This window comes from Macaca fascicularis, chromosome 11 (genome assembly GCF_037993035.2).
Source record: "Macaca fascicularis isolate 582-1 chromosome 11, T2T-MFA8v1.1".
NCBI classification, from domain to species: domain Eukaryota; kingdom Metazoa; phylum Chordata; class Mammalia; order Primates; family Cercopithecidae; genus Macaca; species Macaca fascicularis.
The window spans coordinates 92681179-92704753 of NC_088385.1; the positions used below are offsets into that span (position 1 = coordinate 92681179).

Sequence of the window (23575 nt, forward strand, 5' to 3'; positions counted from 1 at the left end):
CTATTCAGGGATTCAACTTCTTCCTGGTTTAGTCTTGGAAGAGTGTAAGTGTCCAGGAAATTATCCATTTCTTCTAGATTTTCTCGTTTATTTGCGTAGAGGTGTTTATAGTATTCTCTGATGGTAGTTTGTATTTCTGTGGGGTCGGTGGTGATATCCCCTTGATCATTTTTAATTGCGTCGATTTGATTCTTCTCTCTTTTCTTCTTTATTAGTCTTGCTAGTGGTCTGTCAATTTTGTTGATCTTTTCAAAAAACCAACTCCTGGATTCATTGATTTTTTGGAGGGTTTTTTGTGTTTCTATCTCCTTCAGTTCTGCTCTGATCTTAGTTATTTCTTGCCTTCTGCTAGCTTTCGAATGTGTTTGCTCTTGCTTCTCTAGTTCTTTTAATTGCGATGTTAGAGTGTCAATTTTACATCTTTCCTGCTTTCTCTTGTGGGCATTTAGTGCTATAAATTTCCCTCTACACACTGCTTTAAATGTGTCCCAGAGATTCTGGTATGTTGTATCTTTGTTCTCATTGGTTTCAAAGAACATCTTTATTTCTGCCTTCATTTCGTTATGTACCCAGTAGTCATTCAGGAGCAGGTTGTTCAGTTTCCATGTAGTTGAGCGGTTTTGAGTGAGTTTCTTAGTCCTGAGTTCTAGTTTGATTGCACTGTGGTCTGAGAGACAGTTTGTTATAATTTCTGTTCTTGTACATTTGCTGAGGAGTGCTTTACTTCCAATTACGTGGTCAATTTTGGAGTAAGTATGATGTGGTGCTGAGAAGAATGTATATTCTGTTGATTTGGGGTGGAGAGTTCTATAGATGTCTATTAGGTCTGCTTGCTGCAGAGATGAGTTCAATTCCTGGATATCCTTGTTAACTTTCTGTCCCGTTGATCTGTCTAATATTGACAGTGGAGTGTTGAAGTCTCCCATTATTATTGTATGGGAGTCTAAGTCTCTTTGTAAGTCTCTAAGGACTTGCTTTATGAATCTGGGTGCTCCTGTATTGGGTGCATATATATTTAGGATAGTTAGCTCTTCCTGTTGAATTGATCCCTTTACCATTATGTAATGGCCTTCTTTGTCTCTTTTGATCTTTGATGGTTTAAAGTCTGTTTTATCAGAGACTATTATTGCAACCCCTGCTTTTTTTTGTTCTCCATTTGCTTGGTAAATCTTCCTCCATCCCTTTATTTTGAGCCTATGTATGTCTCTGCGTGTGAGATGGGTCTCCTGAATACAGCAGACGGATGGGTCTTGACTCTTTATCCAGTTTGCCAGTCTGTGTCTTTTAATTGGAGCATTTAGTCCATTTACATTTAAGGTTAAGATTGTTATGTGTGAACTTGATCCTGCCATTATGATATTAACTGATTATTTTGCTCATTAGTTGATGCAGTTTCTTCCTAGCCTCAATGGTCATTACATTTTGGCATGTTTTTGCAATGGCTGGTACCGGTTGTTCCTTTCCATGTTTAGTGCTTCCTTCAGGATCTCTTGTAAGGCAGGCCTAGTGGTGACAAAATCTCTAAGCATTTGCTTATCTGTAAAGGATTTTATTTCTCCTTCACTTATGAAACTTAGTTTGGCTGGATATGAAATTCTGGGTTTAAAATTCTTTTCTTTAAGAATGTTGAGTATTGGCCCCCACTCTCTTCTGGCTTGGAGAGTTTCTGCTGAGAGATCTGCTGTTAGTCTGATGAGCTTCCCTTTGTGGGTAACCCGACCTTTCTCTCTGGCTGCCCTTAAGATTTTTTCCTTCATTTCAACTTTGTTGAATCTGGCAATTATGTGTCTTGGAGTTGCTCTTCTCGAGGAGTATCTTTGTGGCGTTCTCTGTATTTCCTGGATTTGAATGTTGGCCTGCCCTACTAGGTTGGGGAAGTTCTCCTGGATGATATCCTGAAGAGTGTTTTCCAACTTGGTTCCATTTTCCCCCTCACTTTCAGGCACCCCAATCAGACGTAGATTTGGTCTTTTTACATAATCTCATACTTCTTGCAGGCTTTGTTCGTTTCTTTTTCTTCTTTTTTCTTTTGGTTTCTCTTCTCGCTTCATTTCATTCATTTGATCCTCAATCGCTGATACTCTTTCTTCCAGTTGATCGAGTCGGTTACTGAAGCTTGTGCATTTGTCACGTATTTCTCTTGTCATGGTTTTCATCTCTTTCATTTCGTTTAGGACCTTCTCTGCATTAATTACTCTAGCCATCAATTCTTCCACTTTTTTTTCAAGATTTTTAGTTTCTTTGCGCTGGGTACGTAATTCCTCCTTTAGCTCTGAGAAATTTGATGGACTGAAGCCTTCTTCTCTCATCTCATCAAAGTCATTCTCCGTCCAGCTTTGATCCGTTGCTGGCGATGAGCTGCGCTCCTTTGCCGGGGGAGATGCGCTCTTATTTTTTGAGTTTCCAGCTTTTCTGCCCTGCTTTTTCCCCATCTTTGTGGTTTTATCTGCCTCTGGTCTTTGATGATGGTGATGTACTGATGGGGTTTTGGTGTAGGTGTCCTTCCTGTTTGATAGTTTTCCTTCTAACAGTCAGGACCCTCAGCTGTAGGTCTGTTGGAGATTGCTTGAGGTCCACTCCAGACCCTGTTTGCCTGGGTATCAGCAGCAAAGGCTGCAGAAGATAGAATATTTCTGAACAGCGAGTGTACCTGTCTGATTCTTGCTTTGGAAGCTTCCTCTCAGGGGTGTACTCCTCCCTGTGAGGTGTGGGGTGTCAGACTGCCCCTAGTGGGGGATGTCTCCCAGTTAGGCTACTCAGGGGTCAGGGACCCGCTTGAGCAGGGAGTCTGTCCCTTCTCAGATCTCAACCTCCGTGTTGGGAGATCCACTGCTCTCTTCAAAGCTGTCAGACAGAGTCGTTTGCGTCTGTGCAGAGGTGTCTGTGTGTCTTAGTTTACTGTGCCCTGTCCCCAGAGGTGGAGTCTACAGAGACAGGCAGGTTTCCTTGAGCTGCTGTGAGCTCCACCCAGTTCGAGCTTCCCAGCAGCTTTGTTTACCTACTTAAGCCTCAGCAATGGCGGGCGCCCCTACCCCAGCCTCGCTGCTGCCTTGCCGGTAGATCACAGACTGCTGCGCTAGCAACGAGGGAGGCTCCGTGGGTGTGGGACCCTCCGGGCCAGGTGTGGGATATGATCTCCTGGTGTGCCTGTTTCCTAAAGCGCAGTATTGGGGTGGGAGTTACCCGATTTTCCAGGTGTTGTGTGTCTCAGTTCCCCTGGCTAGGAAAAGGGACTCCCTTCCCCCTTGCGCTTCCCAGGTGAGGCAATGCCTCGCCCTGCTTCAGCTCTCGCTGGTCGGGCTGCAGCAGCTGACCAGCTCCGATCGTCCGGCACTCCCCAGTGAGATGAACCCAGTACCTCAGTTGAAAATGCAGAAATCACCGGTCTTCTGTGTCGCTCGCGCTGGGAGTTGGAGACTGGAGCTGCTCCTATTCGGCCATCTTGCTCCGCCGAAAAGTAGGCATTATTATTATCACAATTTTCCAGTTGAAGAACTTCATGAACAGAATAGTTGAATAATTTGATTAAAACCATGCAAGCAACTAGGGCTTGAACCCAAATTTGAACCGAATATGTCTGGCTTCTTAAAGGAGGCTTGTCTTAGTTATTTTGTAGAATAAATTACTTTTAATTTGAGCCAAGAAAAACAACACTTTTTGACAATTAACTAATATACAAGTCCTGTTAATGTCGTATTTGAGGAAAATAGTGTAAGACACATTAAAAAATATCTGCAGTACTCGTATGATAACAGGAGTTCCCACAATGGTCTAATTTCTTCTATCATTTTCATCTTAGATTAGACACCATTTAAAAAAGAGACAATAAGCCTTGGGTACCTGTAGTCTCTGGAGCAGCCCTTTAACACATTTCTGTTTCCCAATTACCCTTGGCTTGGGACCTAGTGCTTTTTATGTTTCTTCCAAGTCAATGAGCTCTATGGATCACTTTAGGAATGTTTGCTCTCCACATCCTTCATTTAGCTTGGTAAAGTGTTTAGTCATCAGCTTTGCTAAGTTAATAAACCACACTCTAATGCCATTTCTTTAGAATCATTTGGCTAGATATTTAAAATCACTAAAGTTAGGGCTGCAATCCAGACCACCTCAATCAAATTCACCAGGGCAAAGTTGAGGAATCTGCATTTTTAACAAGTACTCTTTGTGCGTTTGTTGTGGAAACAGGTTTGGGAATTACCTCCAAAAGACTCGTGACTTGGCTTGACCTAAATTTAAAACTCCGACTCAGGATATTTTCCTCCTTAGTCGTCTTACTTTTGAACGATAAATCCCAGTTACCATTACCACCCTCATCCTCTGTGAAACTGCTATTCCTCACATTATTTGACATTTTTGTATTTTATAATTTTTTGGACGATGACTTCAGGAGTGGGGTGGTATGGGTAGATGCTAAAAGAGGGATATGTAGCTTTGATATCCATCTTCGGGCTCTTTCCCTCTAAGGTAATTTAGAGGTTTTGTGATAAGATTCGTACTTGGAAAGCAGAGCAATTACCAATCACCATGCTATGCACCTGCACTTACTTGAGAAGAGTGACTTGCAAATGTCACAGAATGCTAACAAACATTTCAAAATCTTAGTTTCAGTTCTGAAAAGGTATAAAACTTTTCTGCTCCCTTGTCTGGGATATTGCTACTTAGAATAATTTTTTGTTGTTGTTGTTGAGATGAAGTCTCACTCTATCGCCCAGGCTGGAGTGCAGTGGCACAATCTCAGCTCACTGCAACCTCTGTCTCCCAGGTTCAAGCGATTCTCCTGCCTCAGCCTCCAGAGTAGCTGGGACTACAGGCACGTGCCACCAAGACTAGCTAATTTTTGCATTTTTTTAGTAGAGACAGGGTTTCACCATATTCACCAGACTGGTCTCAAACTCCTGATCTCGCGATCTGCCTGCGTCGGCATCCCAAGGTGCTGAGATTACAGGCGTGAGCCGCCGCTCCCGGCCTAGAATAAATTTTAAAACTTCAAAAATAGTATTTGAAATGGAAAAACCATACCTTGATTGTATATCTTAGTACCAATGTACTTGCCCTGAGTAATGGAAACAGGAGAGGAAGTAGTGTTCTTTTCAAATAAAGTATGTAAGCAATACTTTACCTGTAATAGACATTTAACTTTTCTTTCATTACTTACAATAATAAGGGTTAACATTTATAGAATAACTTTAAAGTTCCCGACACTATGCTTGCCCTTTAGTTACATATCTAATTTTATTAACATTTATTGGTAAATATTAGGTTCTAATCTCTGTTGGGCACTAGAGATATTAAAATAAATAATACAAGTTACTATTCTCTCCACCTCTGTTTCCAGAATAGCTTTTTCTGTTCTGGAAACACAAACGCTGTTCTTTTTTCCCTAGCCATACATTGTTTAACTAACATAACCATGACTCTTTTGTCTATCATGGCCAATAATAACAACCCTAGAGCCCCACCCTAACTAATCTGAAAAGAAATGAGAGATAAGAGTAAATATATCAGGAGAAGCAGAGTTTTGAGTTTTAACTCCCTCTTTTTCAGTTAGTAGGCTACTTTAACTTCTTTTTAAGGTGGCTCTATGAAGAATAAAATAAAATAAATAGAGCCATGTCCAACAAATAAACACCTAATATTTGTTGTGCATGTACCAAATCTATTGAATGCATTATTTAATATAATTTGACCAAGCTGAAAACCTTATAGGTTATCTAATTTAGCTTTTTAATATTTTTATTTTAAATTATTTTCTAGTTTGGAATCTGACATCCTAGAATTCAAATTGTTTACAGCCTTCAGGTTTCCAGTTCTCAGTTAGTTGATTTTGACATTTCCCATTACACTGTAGCTGTTTCATGTTCATAAAAGTCTTTAAAGAGCCTCAGCAAAGAAATAAGAAAGTTAGAAGGATATTATATACAGGAAACACTTTTAAAGTTTTTAAATTATATTTTTGAAATATGTTTATAGTGGAAAAGAAATATGTCATCCCTGAAATCATCAAGTTAATACAAAAACTTGTAGAAAAATGTTGCATTTCCAATTTCATATGGATTTGCTTTTAGTTACGTAGGTTTTCTTTTTTAGCATAGTTTGTTTACATACATTTGTGAAATAATTCCTTTTAAACTAGATTTGACTATTGTATTGTCTTATAATAATAAGTATTGGTATTTGTAAATTTCAGTAATCTGAACTTACTCCAATAATACTCCAGAACCTACTTAACACTTGCTCTATTATCAGGGTTTTAATTTGCCGTTAAGAATAAAGCTAAGACAAGTAATTTCATGCATATATGTTTTCACACATTTTGGATTATTTTCCCTCTACTTATTATGAAATGTAGGAATGCTGACTGAAAGCTACGAATAATTGTTGATCTATACTATTATTTCCAAATTACTTTCCAATATGTTACACCAATTGCCGTAAGTAAATCTAGGGGTTTACTTATCAAGGAAGGCCATTTCGTTCATCTTATTTTCAAATGGAAAGTTGTTCAATAATAGGAATGGTAGAGCTGTTGCATGATAGAAACGCATAAACTCTAGCAATGCTGAGAAAATGAGAACTAAATACCTAAAATTCTGATACTTACAGACCAGAGTCATTATAGACATATTTAGTCTTATTTTTTTGTTTGTTCTGTAGAGACAGGTTCTCTATGTTGGCCTGGCTGGTCTCAAACTCCTGGCCTCAAGCAATCCTCCTACTTCAGCCTCCCAAAGCACTGGGATTACATGTGTGACCCACAACACCTGGCCTTAGAGACACATTTAGTATTTATGACTGCTACTTGTTCTCTAATCCCTAGTCTACCTTTTTCTTTTCTGTATGGCCGCCATTTGAATTTTTAAGTAGTAACTTGTAAGCAACATTTTCTCATTTCAGAATAATAGTTAGTGTTTTAATTTACCCCTATAGATATGAATTAAACAAAACTGAAGAAAACTGTTCTTCCCACATTGAGTCTTTTGAAACTTTTGTTTCATCCTAGTAGAAATTATAGAATACTTGTGCTGAGACAACTGTTTCAATAACTGATAAACTGATCAGCACTTTCTGAAGCACCATACCTATGGAAGCATATGAACAAGATTCTGTAGATTTTGAAATCAACTTGGGCTGCTGAACTCCTGGCAAATGAGGATGATGTCAATCATCACTCAAGAAAAAACCTAAATTGTCTCCCATCTTTATGTTTATGTCTCAGTCTCATAAATTATTATCCGGCTGGATCTAAGGCCCTCCTTCCTTTGATTTAAGCAGATTGTTCTGTGCATTTGTACTTAATATAACTAGCTCTTGTCATTGATTCTTCTTTTAATTTTATTTTTAAAAGATAAGTGGTATTTTATTCTAACAATAATTGAACTCCCATATGACTTCATTATTTGCAACCAGGGACAATACTAGCCTCTAGGGAATGTTTGGAAACAGGGGTGAGAGGAGGGGTTAGAAGAAGACAATTTTGCTTGTCCCAGTATATAGTGATACCATTGCCATTTTGTAGGGGGCATCCTGGTGTGCTAAATGTTTTTCAGTTAATGGGAGAGTCTCTCAGACAAAAAACTCTCCTGCCAAAAATGCCGATAATGCCACAGCTGAGAAACTCTGCAGGTTAAGCATTTTTCTTATGCAAACATTCATTTCGTAGCCTCACAAAGTTCGTAACTGGACCAATGATACAATATTAATAGACATCCTATTTTTATTTATGTCATGGCCATTACAAATATTACTAGTTAAATTTAGGTATTCTATACTATGCAAATTAGGTAAAAATCTTAGACTTCTTTGCATTGAAATGTGTTTTAATCTGAATTTTGTTGGTCAGTTAACTTGTTTTTCTAGGGTAAGGAGAGTTGTTTGTTTGAAATTTCAGGTAATTTCCTAACTTTTTCAATTTACTTTTCTGGTATGCAAAATAATGTAAGAGAGAAAGTTTACATGCATGAGAGTAAGAATAATTTGAATAGGTGGTTGAAAGTTTAAAACTTAAGCATGAATGCACTATAAAGAATTAATGTACTATTAATCCACTATATTCAGTGAAGTTATTGAATTCAATGGATACAACATAGTTCTGAAGTGAGGGCTTAAAACAAGCAATGACTAGGGAATTTCCAAATTTTAACTTGGATGAAGATACTTATTAGTTGAATAATTTAATGAGAGACAAACCTCGTTTATGACAGTAACACAAAAGGTATGAAATTCAGAAATAAATCTTATACTGCTTGTGCAAGAAGAAAATAAAGTTTTAAATCCTGCTGAGGGACACAACTGAAGACTTGAACAAAAGGAAACACATAAGGCTCTCAAACAATAAGTCTCAATATTTAAGTAGTCAGTTTTCTCCAAATGTATATATAAATTTAGGCCGGGTACGGTGGCTCACGCCTGTAATCCCAGCACTTTGGGAGGCCGAGGCGAGTAGATCATGAGGTCAGGAGATTGAGCGTATCCTGGCTAACACGGTGAAACCCCATCTCTACTAAAAATACAAAAAATTAGCCGGGCTTGGTGGCGGGCGCCTGTAGTCCCAGCTCCTCGGGAGGCTGAGGCAGGAGAATGGCGTGTACCCGGGAGGCGGAGCTTGCAGTGAGCCGAGATTGTGCCACTGCACTCCAGCCTGGGCGACAGAGCAAGACTCAGTCTCAAAAAAACAAACAAAATGCATATATAAATTTAGCATGATCTCAATTTAAAATACCAACAGACTATTTGTGTAGCTGTGCAAGATGATTATAAATATTTCAAAATGTATAAAACAAGAACAGGAAAAATTTAAAAATACACACGAGTAGTAGGAATATATAAATAATTAAAATATACCAAATCTTAAAAGGATTATAAAGTCACAAAAATTCAAATCATGTAGATCTTGAATGTGAATACCCGGCCAAATCAATAGGATGATAGAAAAAGTCCAAAAATAGATTCGAAATATGTACCAGAATTTGGTTCACAATAAAGGGATATTTAAAAACAGTGGCACAACATTATTTGGTAAATAATGTGGAATAACTTGTAATCACCTAAACAAGAGTCAATTATCTCCCTACTTTTAAGCATTGTAACTAACTTAATTTCAGACGGTTGAAAGTTTACAACTAAAGCACGAATGCACTCTAAAGAAGCATCAGAGAAATTATTTTACAAATTATTTATCACGCAGTGTGAAGGCCTATTCAAAAATGACCAAAAAACACTTCATGACTTATTTATCCATACATTCAACTATATAACTTAATTTTTTGCTTTAAGATAAACAAGTTAAAAGACAAATAGCATACGCTGTGGGTGGGAAGAGTACATTAACAACTTGGGTAATAAAAGATTAATTTTTATAAAGATAAATTGTCAATGTTTACTAAATTTGAAAATGCCTTTGTCACCCTTTAAGCCAATATTCCTACATCTGACAATCTAGTCTTACAGAAATGCATTGATAGAATGACGTTGTTTATAATAGTAAATTATCAGAAAATATCTAAATTCCCCAAAGGAGCAGATTAGTTAAAATAATTATTATAATTGATACAATGAATTTCCCTGCTGCTATCAAACAGAGTAAGGAATCTCTGTATGAACAATATGGGGCCATCTCCAGAATAACCACATCTCAGAGTGAGTAAGGAGTTATGTAAGAAAAATGTGAGTAAGAGTCTGCATAATCTTCCACAATAAATTGGAACAAATATGTATAAAACCTAATAAGTAGTTTTGTTCAATCTTATTTGCTATATATTTATATTTTCATGAAATAACTAACCTTAAAATAAATTGTGTATTAGATTAGCAATTATATAATTTATGGTTGGGCGCAGAGGCTCATGCCTGTATTTCTAGCACTTTAGAAGGCCGAGGGGGCAAATTGCCTGAGTTCAGGAGTTCGAGACCACCTTGGGCAACATGGTGAAACCCCGTCTCTACTAAAAATATGAAAGAAATTAGCCAGGCGTGATGCTGGGTGCCTGTAGCCTCAGCTACTCGGGAGGCTGAGACTCGACAATTGCTTGAAGCCAACCCGGGAGGTGGAGGTTGCAGAGAGCCGAGATCGTGCCACTGCACTCCAGTCTGGGTGACAAAGCTAGACTCCGTCAAAAAAAAAAAAAAAAAAAAAGGTAGCAATTATATAATTCGAACTGAAAGAAGATTTATTTTTAATATAGTCAAATAAAAGACCCCCAAAAACCATATCACATGAATGGTATAATTATTTCTTTTATTATTTTGTATCAGTTACAACATGAAGAAATGATATATACTTAATATTTGTCACATCATGTTTATTAAACCAATCAGGCAGCATGAAAAGAAATAGTCTAATAGTTAAAAACTATATATCAGGATTAAATGTATTTGTCACTAGAAAAATATGTTTTAAATAGAACAATATGTCTACTTGGAAAATAATTATAAAATGCAGCCACAGAAATATATTTTGTCATGTACAGTAGATATTTAAATAAATATAAAAATAAAATTTTAATGGATTAAAATAGCTTCTACACACTAATGAAGTGTTGTTATTTTACTTAAGAAGAAAAATGAAATAGATATTTTGTTTAGGATATTTTAAAGTTACTTTCTGTGTCTACCACTTAAAACCTAACTCTAAAGTATGTTTTTTTTCTTATAAGCACACAATGCAATAAAAAATTCTAAAATATAACCATTAAATCAGCTAAAAGAGACAACATATGGGTTTTATTAAGTCAGTAATTCTATGAATTAAAAATAAAAATAAAAACTGATGTCACATTTTAAAAAATCATAGTAGCATGAAGATTTAACTTTTCTTTCCCAAAATTTATAAGCTCAATTACTGTTAATAAGTCTTCTAAAATACATATTCATTCATGTACAAAATGTATAAGCATCATTTGCCGTGTATAAAACACACACCACACACACACACACACACACACACACAAAAGCTACAAACCTCTAAAATTTAGTCACTCAATTTAGAAAGGGAGTAGCGGGCAAAGAAGTTAATAGGAAAGAGTAAGGCTAACAAGACAGATGATAAAGTATTATAATAAGAATTCACTGAAGGAGGGGAATTAGGTAAGTGCATAAATATATATAGCCTAAGCCAGAATAAAAATGCTTCTTATGAGAAGTACCTCTAAATATTTCTGGGTTCAGAGATGAGATTCCAACTGATTGAATGGAACAAACATATCATAGAAGAGCTAGCACATTAAAAAGACTGTGGAAAGGGTAAGATTTCAGAGCACTGCAGAAGGAGAAAAAGGAGAATTCCAAGTGGAAGGATAAACAAGGATGAATCTAGGTCTTGTTACAGAAATTTAGAACAGTCAGCTTTGGTTGTTTCTTCTAGCTGCATATAGCAATTTCATAGTTAACCTGTCAGGTTACTCAAGAATTTATACTTTAACATTTCTATAGATAATAACATTATTTTCTATCAAATTCTATACTTATAATTCTAATTCTCACTTAATTTAATAACAAATAGTTCAGTATCCAGACGTGACGGCATTGTATTTCAGTACTTCTATTTGTGTTAATATACTAACATATAACTGTAAATTAAGAGGTTCACCACAGTAGCTGATGAATGATTAAAGCATAATGATTGTAATGATCGAAAGCACAAATGCATTTGTATAACTAATGAGCAAATGGAAATTCTAAAATGAATTTATAAAGCAATGGTACTGCTTTCTGAGACTTGCAAACATTATTTACTGTAAAATGTGGAAGAATTGACCCTTAAATGCATCACTGTGCTTAACTGTATAAAAGGAGAAGTTAATTCAAAGTTTCTAAGATGAAATTATCTCTCCAGGCCTACTTCTTATCAGAACCTTTTTCGAATTCAGATAATTAGTCAAATAGATAAGCATGTTCTTTCATTATTTTCTCACTAAAGATAAGAGTAATTCAAAGAGATTACTTCCACTGTAGGGAAATGTTACAATTGATTTATCATTTATGATGATCTTCTGAATTTGATCCCCATTAGTGAACAATGAATATGTCAGTAGCTAATATTGTTGAATAATTTTTTGGACTCTTAGGCAGGTGAACTTTCCTTTCACAGATGACTATTCAATTCTATCTTTTTGAAAAAATATATAACCAATGTCAGAATTATTACTCTTTATCACTGTATTTTTCCATGGAATGGAAATTTCTATTTTTCTTTCCAGCCAACTTGACATAAGACCGGAAAATATCTATTTTGGTGCAAGAAATGATAGTATAAATGCTCACGAAACTGAAGCAATAAGAAAAATCTAAATATCTTCCCAAAGATGAGTTAAAAGACAGGAGAAGGCAGGAATAAATAAATATGTTAAGAAAATTTAAGGAACAATAGATTTTTTAAAATGAGTTAACAATAAAGTTGCTTTAAAAAATTAAATACTTTTCAAATGTTGAAAGTAAAACAATAAGAACACTGAGTTAAAACCTGCACTGAAGTATGCATAAGAATAAAAGAGAAGAAATGAGAAAGATTAGGATGCGTAACCAATGTCCACATATTGAAACTAACTAAAATAAAATTTCTACTTACATGTGCACTGACACACAGGAAAGGTATCGGCTAAATAAAAAATAAACTGCCGCAGTATTCAGTTAACAGTACAATAAAAAATAATTATTTCATTATGATTGCATCATGTGTTCATTGGCAGGAAGGAAGAAAAGGAAAAAAAGAAGATGGGAGAAGGAGAGATGAAGGCAGGAAAAAAGAGAAGAAGTAAGGCAGACAGGAAGGCAGATAAGAAGAAAGTAAGCAAAGAAGGGAGAGAGAAGAAAGCACATTTCTAATTAAAAAACAAGCATAGTCGGCCATAATAATGATTGTCAGTCAAGATAAGACCTAAATAATCCCTTCAATTTCATGGATTCTTACTAGTGTGTCTGGGATTTTGCTAGTACTTTTTTAGGAACTAAGTTTTTTAAAGCACTTTAGATGAAGAAATAAGACAATCTGAATTATAGCATAGCAGAATAAGTCTTTTGTCCATGTGGTTTCCTCTCTGTAGGTTCAGAGACAAAATGCTAATAATTACAGCAGATTCTATTTTATCCACAGAAGGTTTCCAAATTCCATCACTGCAACTTTTGTAGACAAGACACAAACAAATAACACTTTGACTGATTTTCTCTGTAACCCACACTGTACCTCACTCAGTGAATGAACATGGGTTTGGTCAGGAGATCTGAATTGCCAGATGGCAAATACCCATGCATAGCTCTTAATAATTTTAGGCTTCTTTATAAAAATTGCTGTTTGTATGCAGCACTTGGCCTTGCCTCATCTATATCCTATATATGTCTGATTCCCTGCCAGTGTTTATACATGTCCCAACAGCAGCCTGTTTCATAGGCCTCAACACGTAGAAGGGTTCAGGAAGTGATATACATGATATGTTGTATTATCAAAGGATCAATTAAAAGAACCAAAATTTGAATTAATGCAGTTACAACACAGTAGCTTCCATATACTTTACAGATATAAAAACTCCAATGATACAGTTTTGGAAAAATATATATCACTGCACATTTTAATTCTACTTCTTCATGTTTGAATATTTGGGCTGTCTAATATGGAGGATTGCTTTTAAAGTTTACGTAAATCATTTTCCATAGAAGCTAAGGAAGATTATCATATGATTCCCATCAAATTATTTCTGTGTTCTCCACTGACAAGCTGTCTGTGCTGCATTCGTAATAAATAGTTCATTGCTTGAACTTGTAATATTTAAAGTCCCCTTGGAAATTTCACATCAAAAACAACACATTTCTCTAGTTTTTATTAACTATTGAATACTATAATATGATTTACATTTTTTTTCAGAGTGTTATATTTAAAATAAGGTTTCCTATTAAATTAAACAAACATTAAAACACGAAAGCAGGTCAGAAAGAAGGCATTGGAACTATGTTGACAACAGCACCACATCTCCCACGGTTGTTTCAGAGTCCTGACTGTGGTTAGAACTGATACCAGTGTCTGAGTCTGTGTCATTTGTGTAATTGCTAAATACTCTTTGAGTAAAGGGAGGACTCTCCCCATTGCTACTGGAAACCTCAGATTCCTTCACTCTGTTTTCCTTTAACTGGCACCCATCTTTGTTGCTAATATGAAGTGAATTGAATTCCTTGGCCAGGAGTTCATATTCTTTTTCTTTCATCTGAAGCAATGAGTCACTGTATTTAATCTCTTTCTGGATGCCACTCAAATGAGAGTGAATTTTTAAACCAACTTTCATGCTTTTCTCCAAATCACACTTAACATTCTCTAAATTAGAGCTTTCCAGTTCACTTGCAACTGCCCCTTCCGCATCTTCGTTTATATCAATGCAAACACTTTTTACCTCTTTTTCTATTTCAGCAGAGAGCTTATCAATGAGTATTCGGTAATATTTCAGTCGTTCTTCCAGCTGTTCAATTCCATCACTTTCGCTCAGGTCCTCCAGAGTCTGGTTTTCCTCATACTGCAAGTCTAGATTTTGCTCAACTTCACTGAAACTGGGCATTAAATATGCATCCTGAACGTAGTTTTCTCCATCATTTTCTACCCGATCAAGATGGAACTTAGCTTCACACTTTTCAATTTCCAGATCCAGCTCTTTCATTCTCTTGACTTGCTGATGAATAGTATGGTCCTGGGAAATGATGAGATGAACTAATGTCTCCATATTATCTCGCTCATGAGAAACTGTGTCCTGCTTAATTTTAGCCAGTTTCCGGAAAGTTTTTCTGACTATTCTTTTTTGTTTATCTGGTGGTAATGTCTTCATGTAGTTTGCTGGGCTGAGCTCCCACATTTTTTCTGTGTTTTGCACTAATTTGGCTTCAGCTGTCCGCCACAAAGGAACTGGTAAAAAAGCATCTGCTTTAACCAAAACAAATTGCATATTGGGCTGCTCATCTCCCCATGCTTTCCAAAGCTTCAGGATTCTAGTTAATGGAGGAAGAACCCGTTCTGAGCCTCTCCACTTCTCTATGATGCAGTAATCACTGGGCTTCCCCAGAAGAAATCGTTTCTCTCCAAATGTAGCCTCATGTTCCTCAAGCAAAGCCTGGATGACATCAGCAGAGGTGGTGCGTTTAGTCAGCCCACACACAATCTTCTCTTCTTGGCAAACCCAAACCACAATTTCCTTCTCTTCTGAATCCATGTCTTTAGTTGGAGATCTGAAAGAAAAACAAAAGCACATTATATTTCTGTCATCGCCTGTGTAAACTCAGAAAGATGGTTTAACATTAATACGCTTTCTAGATTTTTTACCCTTAATGAGAGAGGCATTTTAAAGTTGAGAATAAGAGTCAGAAGATTGGCCGCGTGTGGTGGCTCATGCCTGTAATCCCAGCATTTTCAGAGGCCGAGGCGGGTGGATCACCTGAAGTCAGAAGTTTGAGACCAGCCTGGCCAACATGGATAAACCCCATCTCTACTAAAAATACAAAAATTAGCCGGGTGTGGTGATGGACACCCTCAGGCGGCTGAGGCCAGAGAATTGCTTTAATCCAGGAGGTGGTGGTTGCAGGGAGTGGAGATTGTGCCACTGCCCTGCAGCCTGAGCAACAGAGTGAGCTCCATCTCAAAAAAAAAAAAAAAAAAAAAAAAAAAAGATTTAATTATTTAATGCAAGAAAAATATAAAAGCCATGGAAAGAATCTTAATTATCTTTTTATTTCCTAGCTGGGCTCTAGAAAGAGCAACTTTCATTCAAGACAACTGAGGCTATTTTAATTAAAGCATAGGTAGCAATAGTGAAATCATAGAGTTAAAAATAGTACAAAATGGAAAAATAGTCATTCTTTTTCATTAACAACTGTTTATTTCATGCCAACTATATGCCAGACACATCTAAAGGTACTAAGGATACAGTAATAAACAAAGAAGACAAGAATGCTGACATGAATATGTAACTAATGTAATATCAAATTGCAGTAAATGCTATGAAGAAAATTAAATGGGGTGAAGGAATAGAAAATGACCTGGAAGAAGGGCAGTCTATTTTACGTTGAGTGCTTAGGACAGTCTTCCCCAAGGAGGTGGCATTTGCACAGCGATATCAATTATCACAAAGAGGCAATCAGAGTTCTCAGGAAAGAATTCCAGGAACAATGAGCAGAAGTATAAGGATCTAGGGACAGCAATAACGTGAATGTAGTTGAAAGCTGAGGATAGCAGAGTTGGAAATTGCTGCCGGTGGGAAGGAGAGATTAAATAATAGGCAACGGAGGGGATGGAGAAAAGCAACATCTCCTTTCTCCATCCCCTACTTTGGAGAAAGAGGAAGCTAAAGAGTTAGCTAACATTTTCCTAAACTCAAGCAGCTGGAAAGTTTTAAGCAAAGGTGAAACTAATTTATTCTTTACATATGTCTGTCTTCTGTTTGTGAAATGGACTGGAAAATAGAAAAAAAATTAGAAGCAAGAAGTCTATTGCATCAGTCTAGAAAAGAGATGATGATTTCCCAGACTAGAGTTTTAACAATACAGATATCATAAAGGAATCAGAGTTGGGATATAGATGGTTACACAGATAGATCCCCCCTACCCAGCACACAGAGGCACACACATGTATTTATGTAAATATACATGTACATATGGGCTTGATAGTACTTTCCTCTGTATTATATAAGGGCAAGGGGGAAAAAATCACGTCAGTTCTCTGGAGAAAAAATTGACACAAGTAGTAAAAGCAGCAAAACTTCCACGGTGTCTAGATCATACCTATTGGAAAATTTTTAAGATCATACTTTCCATCATGACTATACATCAAGTTGACTGTGTCTTTCATAATATCTCTTTAAAAGAATGCTATGAAACAAATGACACAAAATGAATTATGCTACAATGTGATTTACGATGGTATAACAGTTTTGAGTAGTAATTGGCTTCTTGTGAAAGTTAAGTCAAAATCATTTATCGCTTTACTTATATGGTGCACTCAAAGGATATGACTCCAGGAACCACTTACCAAAGAAAATTTCTCTGGCTCCTATAATAATTTAACATTTAGAATTTATAGTGTTTATGTTTTGGTAGCAATAGTGATTAATTCTATGTCGTTATCTTTATTTTAAATTAACTAACTCTTATACTTTGGTTACTAACTCACCTGAAATCAAAAAGTTATTACTAAAGGTGAAAGATAAATCAGGGATGCCAAGTAACACTGAAGATTAGGTCAAACTCCTAACAAAAAATGTCCAGGAAAATGTAAGTATTCACATGGAGGAAGTAAAATGTTATAGTTGATTACTCAAAAAATCACACTGAGTTGTGATAATTCTCTTATAAAATATTTTGCACTTAATGACTCAATATTGAGTATTATATTTTGAAGTAAGTATGATATTTGACAATGTTTATAATTCATCATTTAATAATTGCAAGCAACAAAAGAGTAGGTTAGAAATTAGGACACCAAACTTACTTTCATATTTTGATTAGTAGAGAAATAAGACACAAATACTTTGTAAACAAAAACAAGTTCTTTAAGTAAGTGATACTACTATCTGTGTTATGGCTATATAGCATGAGTCAGCTCTAAATAAATCCTTACCTTAATATGTTTTAATTGTGTACATGCAGTATCCAAAATTAGTATAAATGTTTTTGTGCCATGTAGAGTTAATTTACTTCAACTAGGATATTTGAAAATCAGTAAACAATATTCTATGTACTTATTGCATGTTAAATTGCAAAATTTTATTGTAAACTTTTATAAATAATGGTAAAAATAAAATTAAATAGTTGTCATAATTATCAACCTTATAATGCTAGTAGTTGTTATGTTAAAACTAAGGAGAAATTTGTTTTATGTTATTTTTTAGTATTTAAGATTAAATTCTAAAAGAAATCCTGTTCAAAATAAATAGCATTAAAGATAGTAACTATCTATCATAAAGTATCTACAATGTCCCAGGCACTGTTCAAATCTCTTGCATGTACTAAGTAATTTAATTGTCACCATTCTGTAATGTAGGTAAAAATATTACCCCCATTTTATAGATAAAGTGAGGCACGAGAGGTGTTAGTAACTTGCCTGAGGTCACACAGTGAGTGGTGCAATGAAAGTCCAAACATAAGCAAGAAAACTGGCTCCAGAGTCTGCAGTTCTAACCACTACACTATAAAAACAAATTTATAAGTCTGATAATTTAGATGTGTGGATTACTTTGGAAATAAAATGAACCACTTTTTTTTAACAAGAATTTAAATGAGTCTTAGATACCAAGGGAATGAACCACAGTGCCCCATTAGAGCACTCAATTGATCAAGGAAGAACTTTGTCCACTAGGCAGCCATAAAGAAATGTGTGCAGAAATTATTCTCTTCTGTGACTTTTTAATTTTAGTCAAATCTTGTTTTATGACTCATGCAGTAATAAAAGATTTCTGCTGACCTGGATATCTCCCTTAGCTGACAAAACTCTCATGTAACCAAAACCCTCTATTGTTTTCTTCTTAGACCTATCTCCTGTAGCAGACCTACAAATTTTTCATCCCTACACTAGAGCTCTGAAGGAGACTCAGAAACTGAGCATATAATCATTTTTACTAGTAGAATGATGATGATGATGATGATGATGATGATGATGATGTATGTATGTATGTGATGATTCCCAAATATTCCCATGACCCCTATTCCTATTGGAATCTTTCCTGCTTTGGAAGGATCAAGTTCTTGTATATTGTGACCTCCTCTAGAGATCTGCCAGTTTTCAGCTCACATGGAAAGAACACTAATGATCATCATGCACATTGGTTCTATGTTACATATTTAAAAAGTAATACCTTATTAATAACCTCACAATCTGACTGGCTCCAGAACTATCATTTTCTGTCTTTCTTTTTTAAATCTGCCCCAAATGTCCTTGTATTTTCTGCAGTCAGCTATTTCTCAATATTTTGGGGAAATTTTAGAATCATGCAAACAGAACAATTTTTAAAACTTCTTCCGAACACATTTAAAAGTAATAACCATCTATTACTGAATTTAGGCAATAAATCATTCATAACTATTATATGGTTCACCAGGCCTAGAGTCTACTTTATAGCAGACTTAGGATTTATTTAAAATAAACCATATTTTATAATGTGGCTGTGGCTGAGTTTGTATTCATTTATTCCACAAATGTTTGTTAAGCACCTCCTCTGTGACTGGCACTGTCATGGGAAATGTGTATGATACAAAGATATACGTAATTTATAAGAAAATGTTTCTCTCTTATTGTGGGGAAAGTGCCAGGATTGAGAATGGAACATTTGTTTGTTTATTGGCGGTTCCAGTGCTGAATTCCTTAATACATTAGTAGCACCCAGTTGCTAGACAGATATAGAATTACGAACCTCAGTATCATTTCATAAAGTTAAAAAAATTTAAAAATATAGAAAGTATATGGAATAAATATCCATCAAAAATTAAATCAGTTTAGAAATCTTAAATAATCATTACTTTATAGACATAAATGTTTTCATTTGGTCACAGCCCTATGAAAACCTAGTCATCTGATATAAATAAATATTTTAACACTCGATCTGGGCCTAAATAAAATGTTCCCATCTCAACCTTTCAAAATGTACTGTTTAGTAGAAATAATGATATCCACAAATGCAAACACAACAAAAGGTTAAACATACAAATTTAGATTAGATAGCTTGGTTTGTTATGTAATACCATGTAACAAACAGTTCTTATCTAATGGATTCAAATCTAGTAGTTGAGACACACAACCTCCAATTCTAATGCAACAGTGGATTGCATAAAATATACACATATATTGCATGTGTAAAATTGTTATTTGTTCTGTGTTACTTTGCTTTATGTGTGTGTTTCTTGGGGCTGAGCAGATAAACATTGCTTTATTCTGTTTTTAATTTATAAAATCTCATATCCCAAGATTTATGTCTATTTTCTATTCTTATCTGTGTTTTGGTTTCATTGATGAACAATGCCACTGCCAATTTGATTGTTATTATTCCTTTTTTTTTTCCTTTTCAGCTTACCATACTCTGCTCTTGCTCACTCAATACTTTTTAATACCTCAAATATGTTTTCCTGTTCATTGGAAATATGTTTATTGATATTTACTATTTTCTATCCAATGAAGATATTTCTATTTTAGAGGTTTCTTGGGCAACAGCCCTGAAGTTAGGAACCCATGTATAAGGCATTACTAATGTTATCCCCATTTTACAGATGACATAACTGAGGCAAGGAGAGGGAAAGTCACTTGCCTAGTCACAAAGCTAGGAAGTAGGAGTTTTCCTTCCCGCTCTGGCTTTATACTTTAACCTATAATCCCTGAAAGTGGATTACAATAGCTATTAAGACTACTCACTTACAAATATTTTCCAATTTATATGAATTGATTACATGTCAATAGTTACTTTTAAATTAACACTTGGAACTCAATGTACTTTTCTTCATAAAATTAATGTTTTACCTACTATAGTTAATCAAACTCCTGGGTTGAATGCTTTTAGGTAAAGTATAATTTTGCCTTCCTTTAACTTTATTATCTTCTTCATGAACATTGAGTATAAAGGCAAGCATTGAGAGAGTCCCCTGTATCTGATTCTGGAATACTAGATGAATAGGGGCTGAGATTGAAGGCAGACGGTAAGACTGATATTGATGTTGGTTCCAGGAGTGATCCTCACTAGATACTCTGGAAGGGAGTAACCAACAGGTGGATGTCCTCATGGGCACCTCTATAGGAATACCATAATTTGTTTGCAAGTGTAGATTAGTTTAAATTAACTGGTTATAAAATAGAGATTTCCTGGATTATGGAATTCCAAATGTATTACTCCTATATTACATTATAGAGGAAAAGCTTTTACTCAAAAAATTGTACATTTAACAGAATAAAGTAACTACCACACTCACACTTAATTCATGCCAATTTCAGTTTAGAATTTTAGATTAATTTGATAACTGTTATCTTCACAATTTGCCAGTGGATATAAAATTTCATAAGCCAGAATTCAGTGGGGTCATGTCTTCAAAGTATAGTAGTTAGCATGCTAATAGCTTATCATTCATGAACTTTCTTTAATAAATTATATGGTCAAAATATTTGAATCAGTTATCTACATCATTACTTATAACGAGGTAATGTACCAGATGTCCACTTTAAGCACGTAAAACAATGAATAAATAAAAACTCAGAGTATCACCTTACACAATGTTAATTACGGTATGTTACATTTTGTTTCTGATTAAAACACATCACAATCAATAAAACTTAAGACATTTTACAATGAAATATACGTTCAAAATTGAATAACATTATAGCTGTGATTGCACTTGATTTGAACTAGTTTGTCCATTTCAAGAATGGTTCCTAACAGAAGAGAAAATGCTTTTTACTCATATTTAAACTATGACTCCCACCAATTCATAACTACTTCACACAATTATCTTTTATTATGTTTTAGTTATTGGAAATTGAATGAAAAACAATTCAAAACATTATTGAAAATATTTTGTTACACTATATACATATATTATGCTACAACTATAATTACATAGTATACATTTATGAAATTTCTTATGCACATAACTATTCTTAGTTGTATATTTGAAACCTTGTTAAATTTGAAAACATTAAATACATCCTAAGGTTTTCACAGAAATATTTTGTTGTGTTGCTTAACATACTTCTGTTTATTTTAAAGATAGTTTATAATCACATAGTATGTTTGAAAATTATCAATATATACACAAGAAAAATTTTTAATGTTCATAATGCTATATAATGTACATTTTAATTTAATAACCCCTGAAATATTGAGATTCATTTGCAAATATTTTGAAAAATATATAGCAGGGATGATTGGACTTGAAAATTTAAATTTAAGATTTTAACTTAATTTTTATGAACAGATTTTAAAAATTCAGCTACATTATTTTTTCTAATTCTATATATTCTTCACTATAAAACTGCAATGTAGATATATGACATATTTCTGCAAGTAAAAATAAGAGTAATAGAGGTAGAAAATTGTGGAAAATATACTGTATAAATACAGGTATTAAGAATGATAATAAAGTAACCACTATTATTACTTAATACACAGAATGGTATAGTGTTTTTAGTACTCTTATTCAGTAACCTTATTGATTTTACTATAGTAGTTAACAATATTATTTTATAAATATTTTCTAACTTATACACAATATTTTTTCACCTGTTTCAACCAGTCTATTTTTTTTATTGGCATGTACACTACCAAAATAAAATAACTCTTAACCAAATAAGAGACATTGTAAAAAATCATTAATATACACGTTGGATCAAAGATGAGCCAAGAATGTTTTTAATCTTCCCCAATTTATAGTTTTCTGGTTTTGATTAAATTTGTGCTAATGAGACACACTTCACTGAAAAGATAGATATATACTTGGTTATTCGCCTACACCAGTTTCATTATTCAGGTTTTGCCTTTTTTGAATATCTTCATCATAAATTCAAGAGGATTTATATACTACATGAAACTTTCAACAACATGTGTTAGCCTCGGAGGTATTTTTCCAAAATAACTTTGAAATATTAGTGAAAAATTGAATATGGGACTTTTTACATTGACTCTATTGTGAAGCAAGCACTTAAAATAGTTCTCCACTGATAATTAGCATTAATAACACAGAAACAATTACACAGAATTAAAATGAGTTGGCTTGTAATAAAAAAGACAACATTCATACAATCAAATATTCTTTCAAAATACTTTAATTGACTAAGCACAAAGCATCAAGAAATAAATTAGCAGTTTAAATCCTGAAGTTTTAAGATAAAATATTGTCTATGATATTGTAGCATCAAATTGGAGATTCAACAAAATTTATATTTACAGAAAAGGAATTTAGTGTGGAGGTAGAGAAAAATGAAGCTAAGTGGATAACTGTATAAAATTTGGCCATCTTTATTCAGTGGCCCAAAGATAAAAGGCACGAAAGTTGGCCCTGGAAAATCAATCAAAGAGCAAAATTTCTTTCTAGTGTATCGTAGACATTAAACTTTGGCTAAAATTTTATGTATAAAACTTAGCAGGAACCCACTTTCAAAACAATAAGAATAAATAAATATTAAATTATTAAGAATAATTACACTATAAGATATGCTTCTAAAACCCAGTATATGAACACCAGGATGTAACCTGTAAATATTTATGGAAAATATTTGGAACTCTGAGTGCATTTTTCCATAGACCATGTGAAACAACTCTTGATTTCCCAGGCCAGCCTGGAAAGTATAATACTAACACAATGTAGCTACTATGTAAAGGAGTGATTCCAAGGGAAATGCTTTTATTGCTTGAGTCTCTGCAGAACAAGACTTCGTGCTTGAAAATCAGAGTCTGGACTTTTTCAGTTTCAACCTATTGGTGGCACCTATGCCTAGAGATTGTGAGGGAAACTTCCATCAGATTGAAGGATGAGACCTGTGAAGCTTTGGGGGCATATCTGAGTCTTGGCCAGCTTCCCAAAGACTAGTCTTTGTTTCCTTCTTATTACCATTGTTTATTCTTTAAACTGAAATTTATCTCAG

At 34.6% G+C, this 23575-nt stretch overlaps 1 protein-coding gene across 1 annotated transcript in view; it reads right to left on the bottom strand.

Moving 5' to 3' along the window:
- Positions 1 to 10217: 10217 nt before the first annotated feature.
- Positions 10218 to 23575, bottom strand: part of RASSF9 (Ras association domain family member 9) — a 35353-nt gene continuing 21995 nt past the window's right edge. The window contains exon 2 of the mRNA XM_005571667.5: positions 10218 to 15195. Coding sequence (XP_005571724.3) covers positions 13935 to 15195 — 1261 coding nt within the window. The 3' untranslated portion in view covers positions 10218 to 13934. The remainder of the gene's footprint in view (positions 15196 to 23575) is intronic.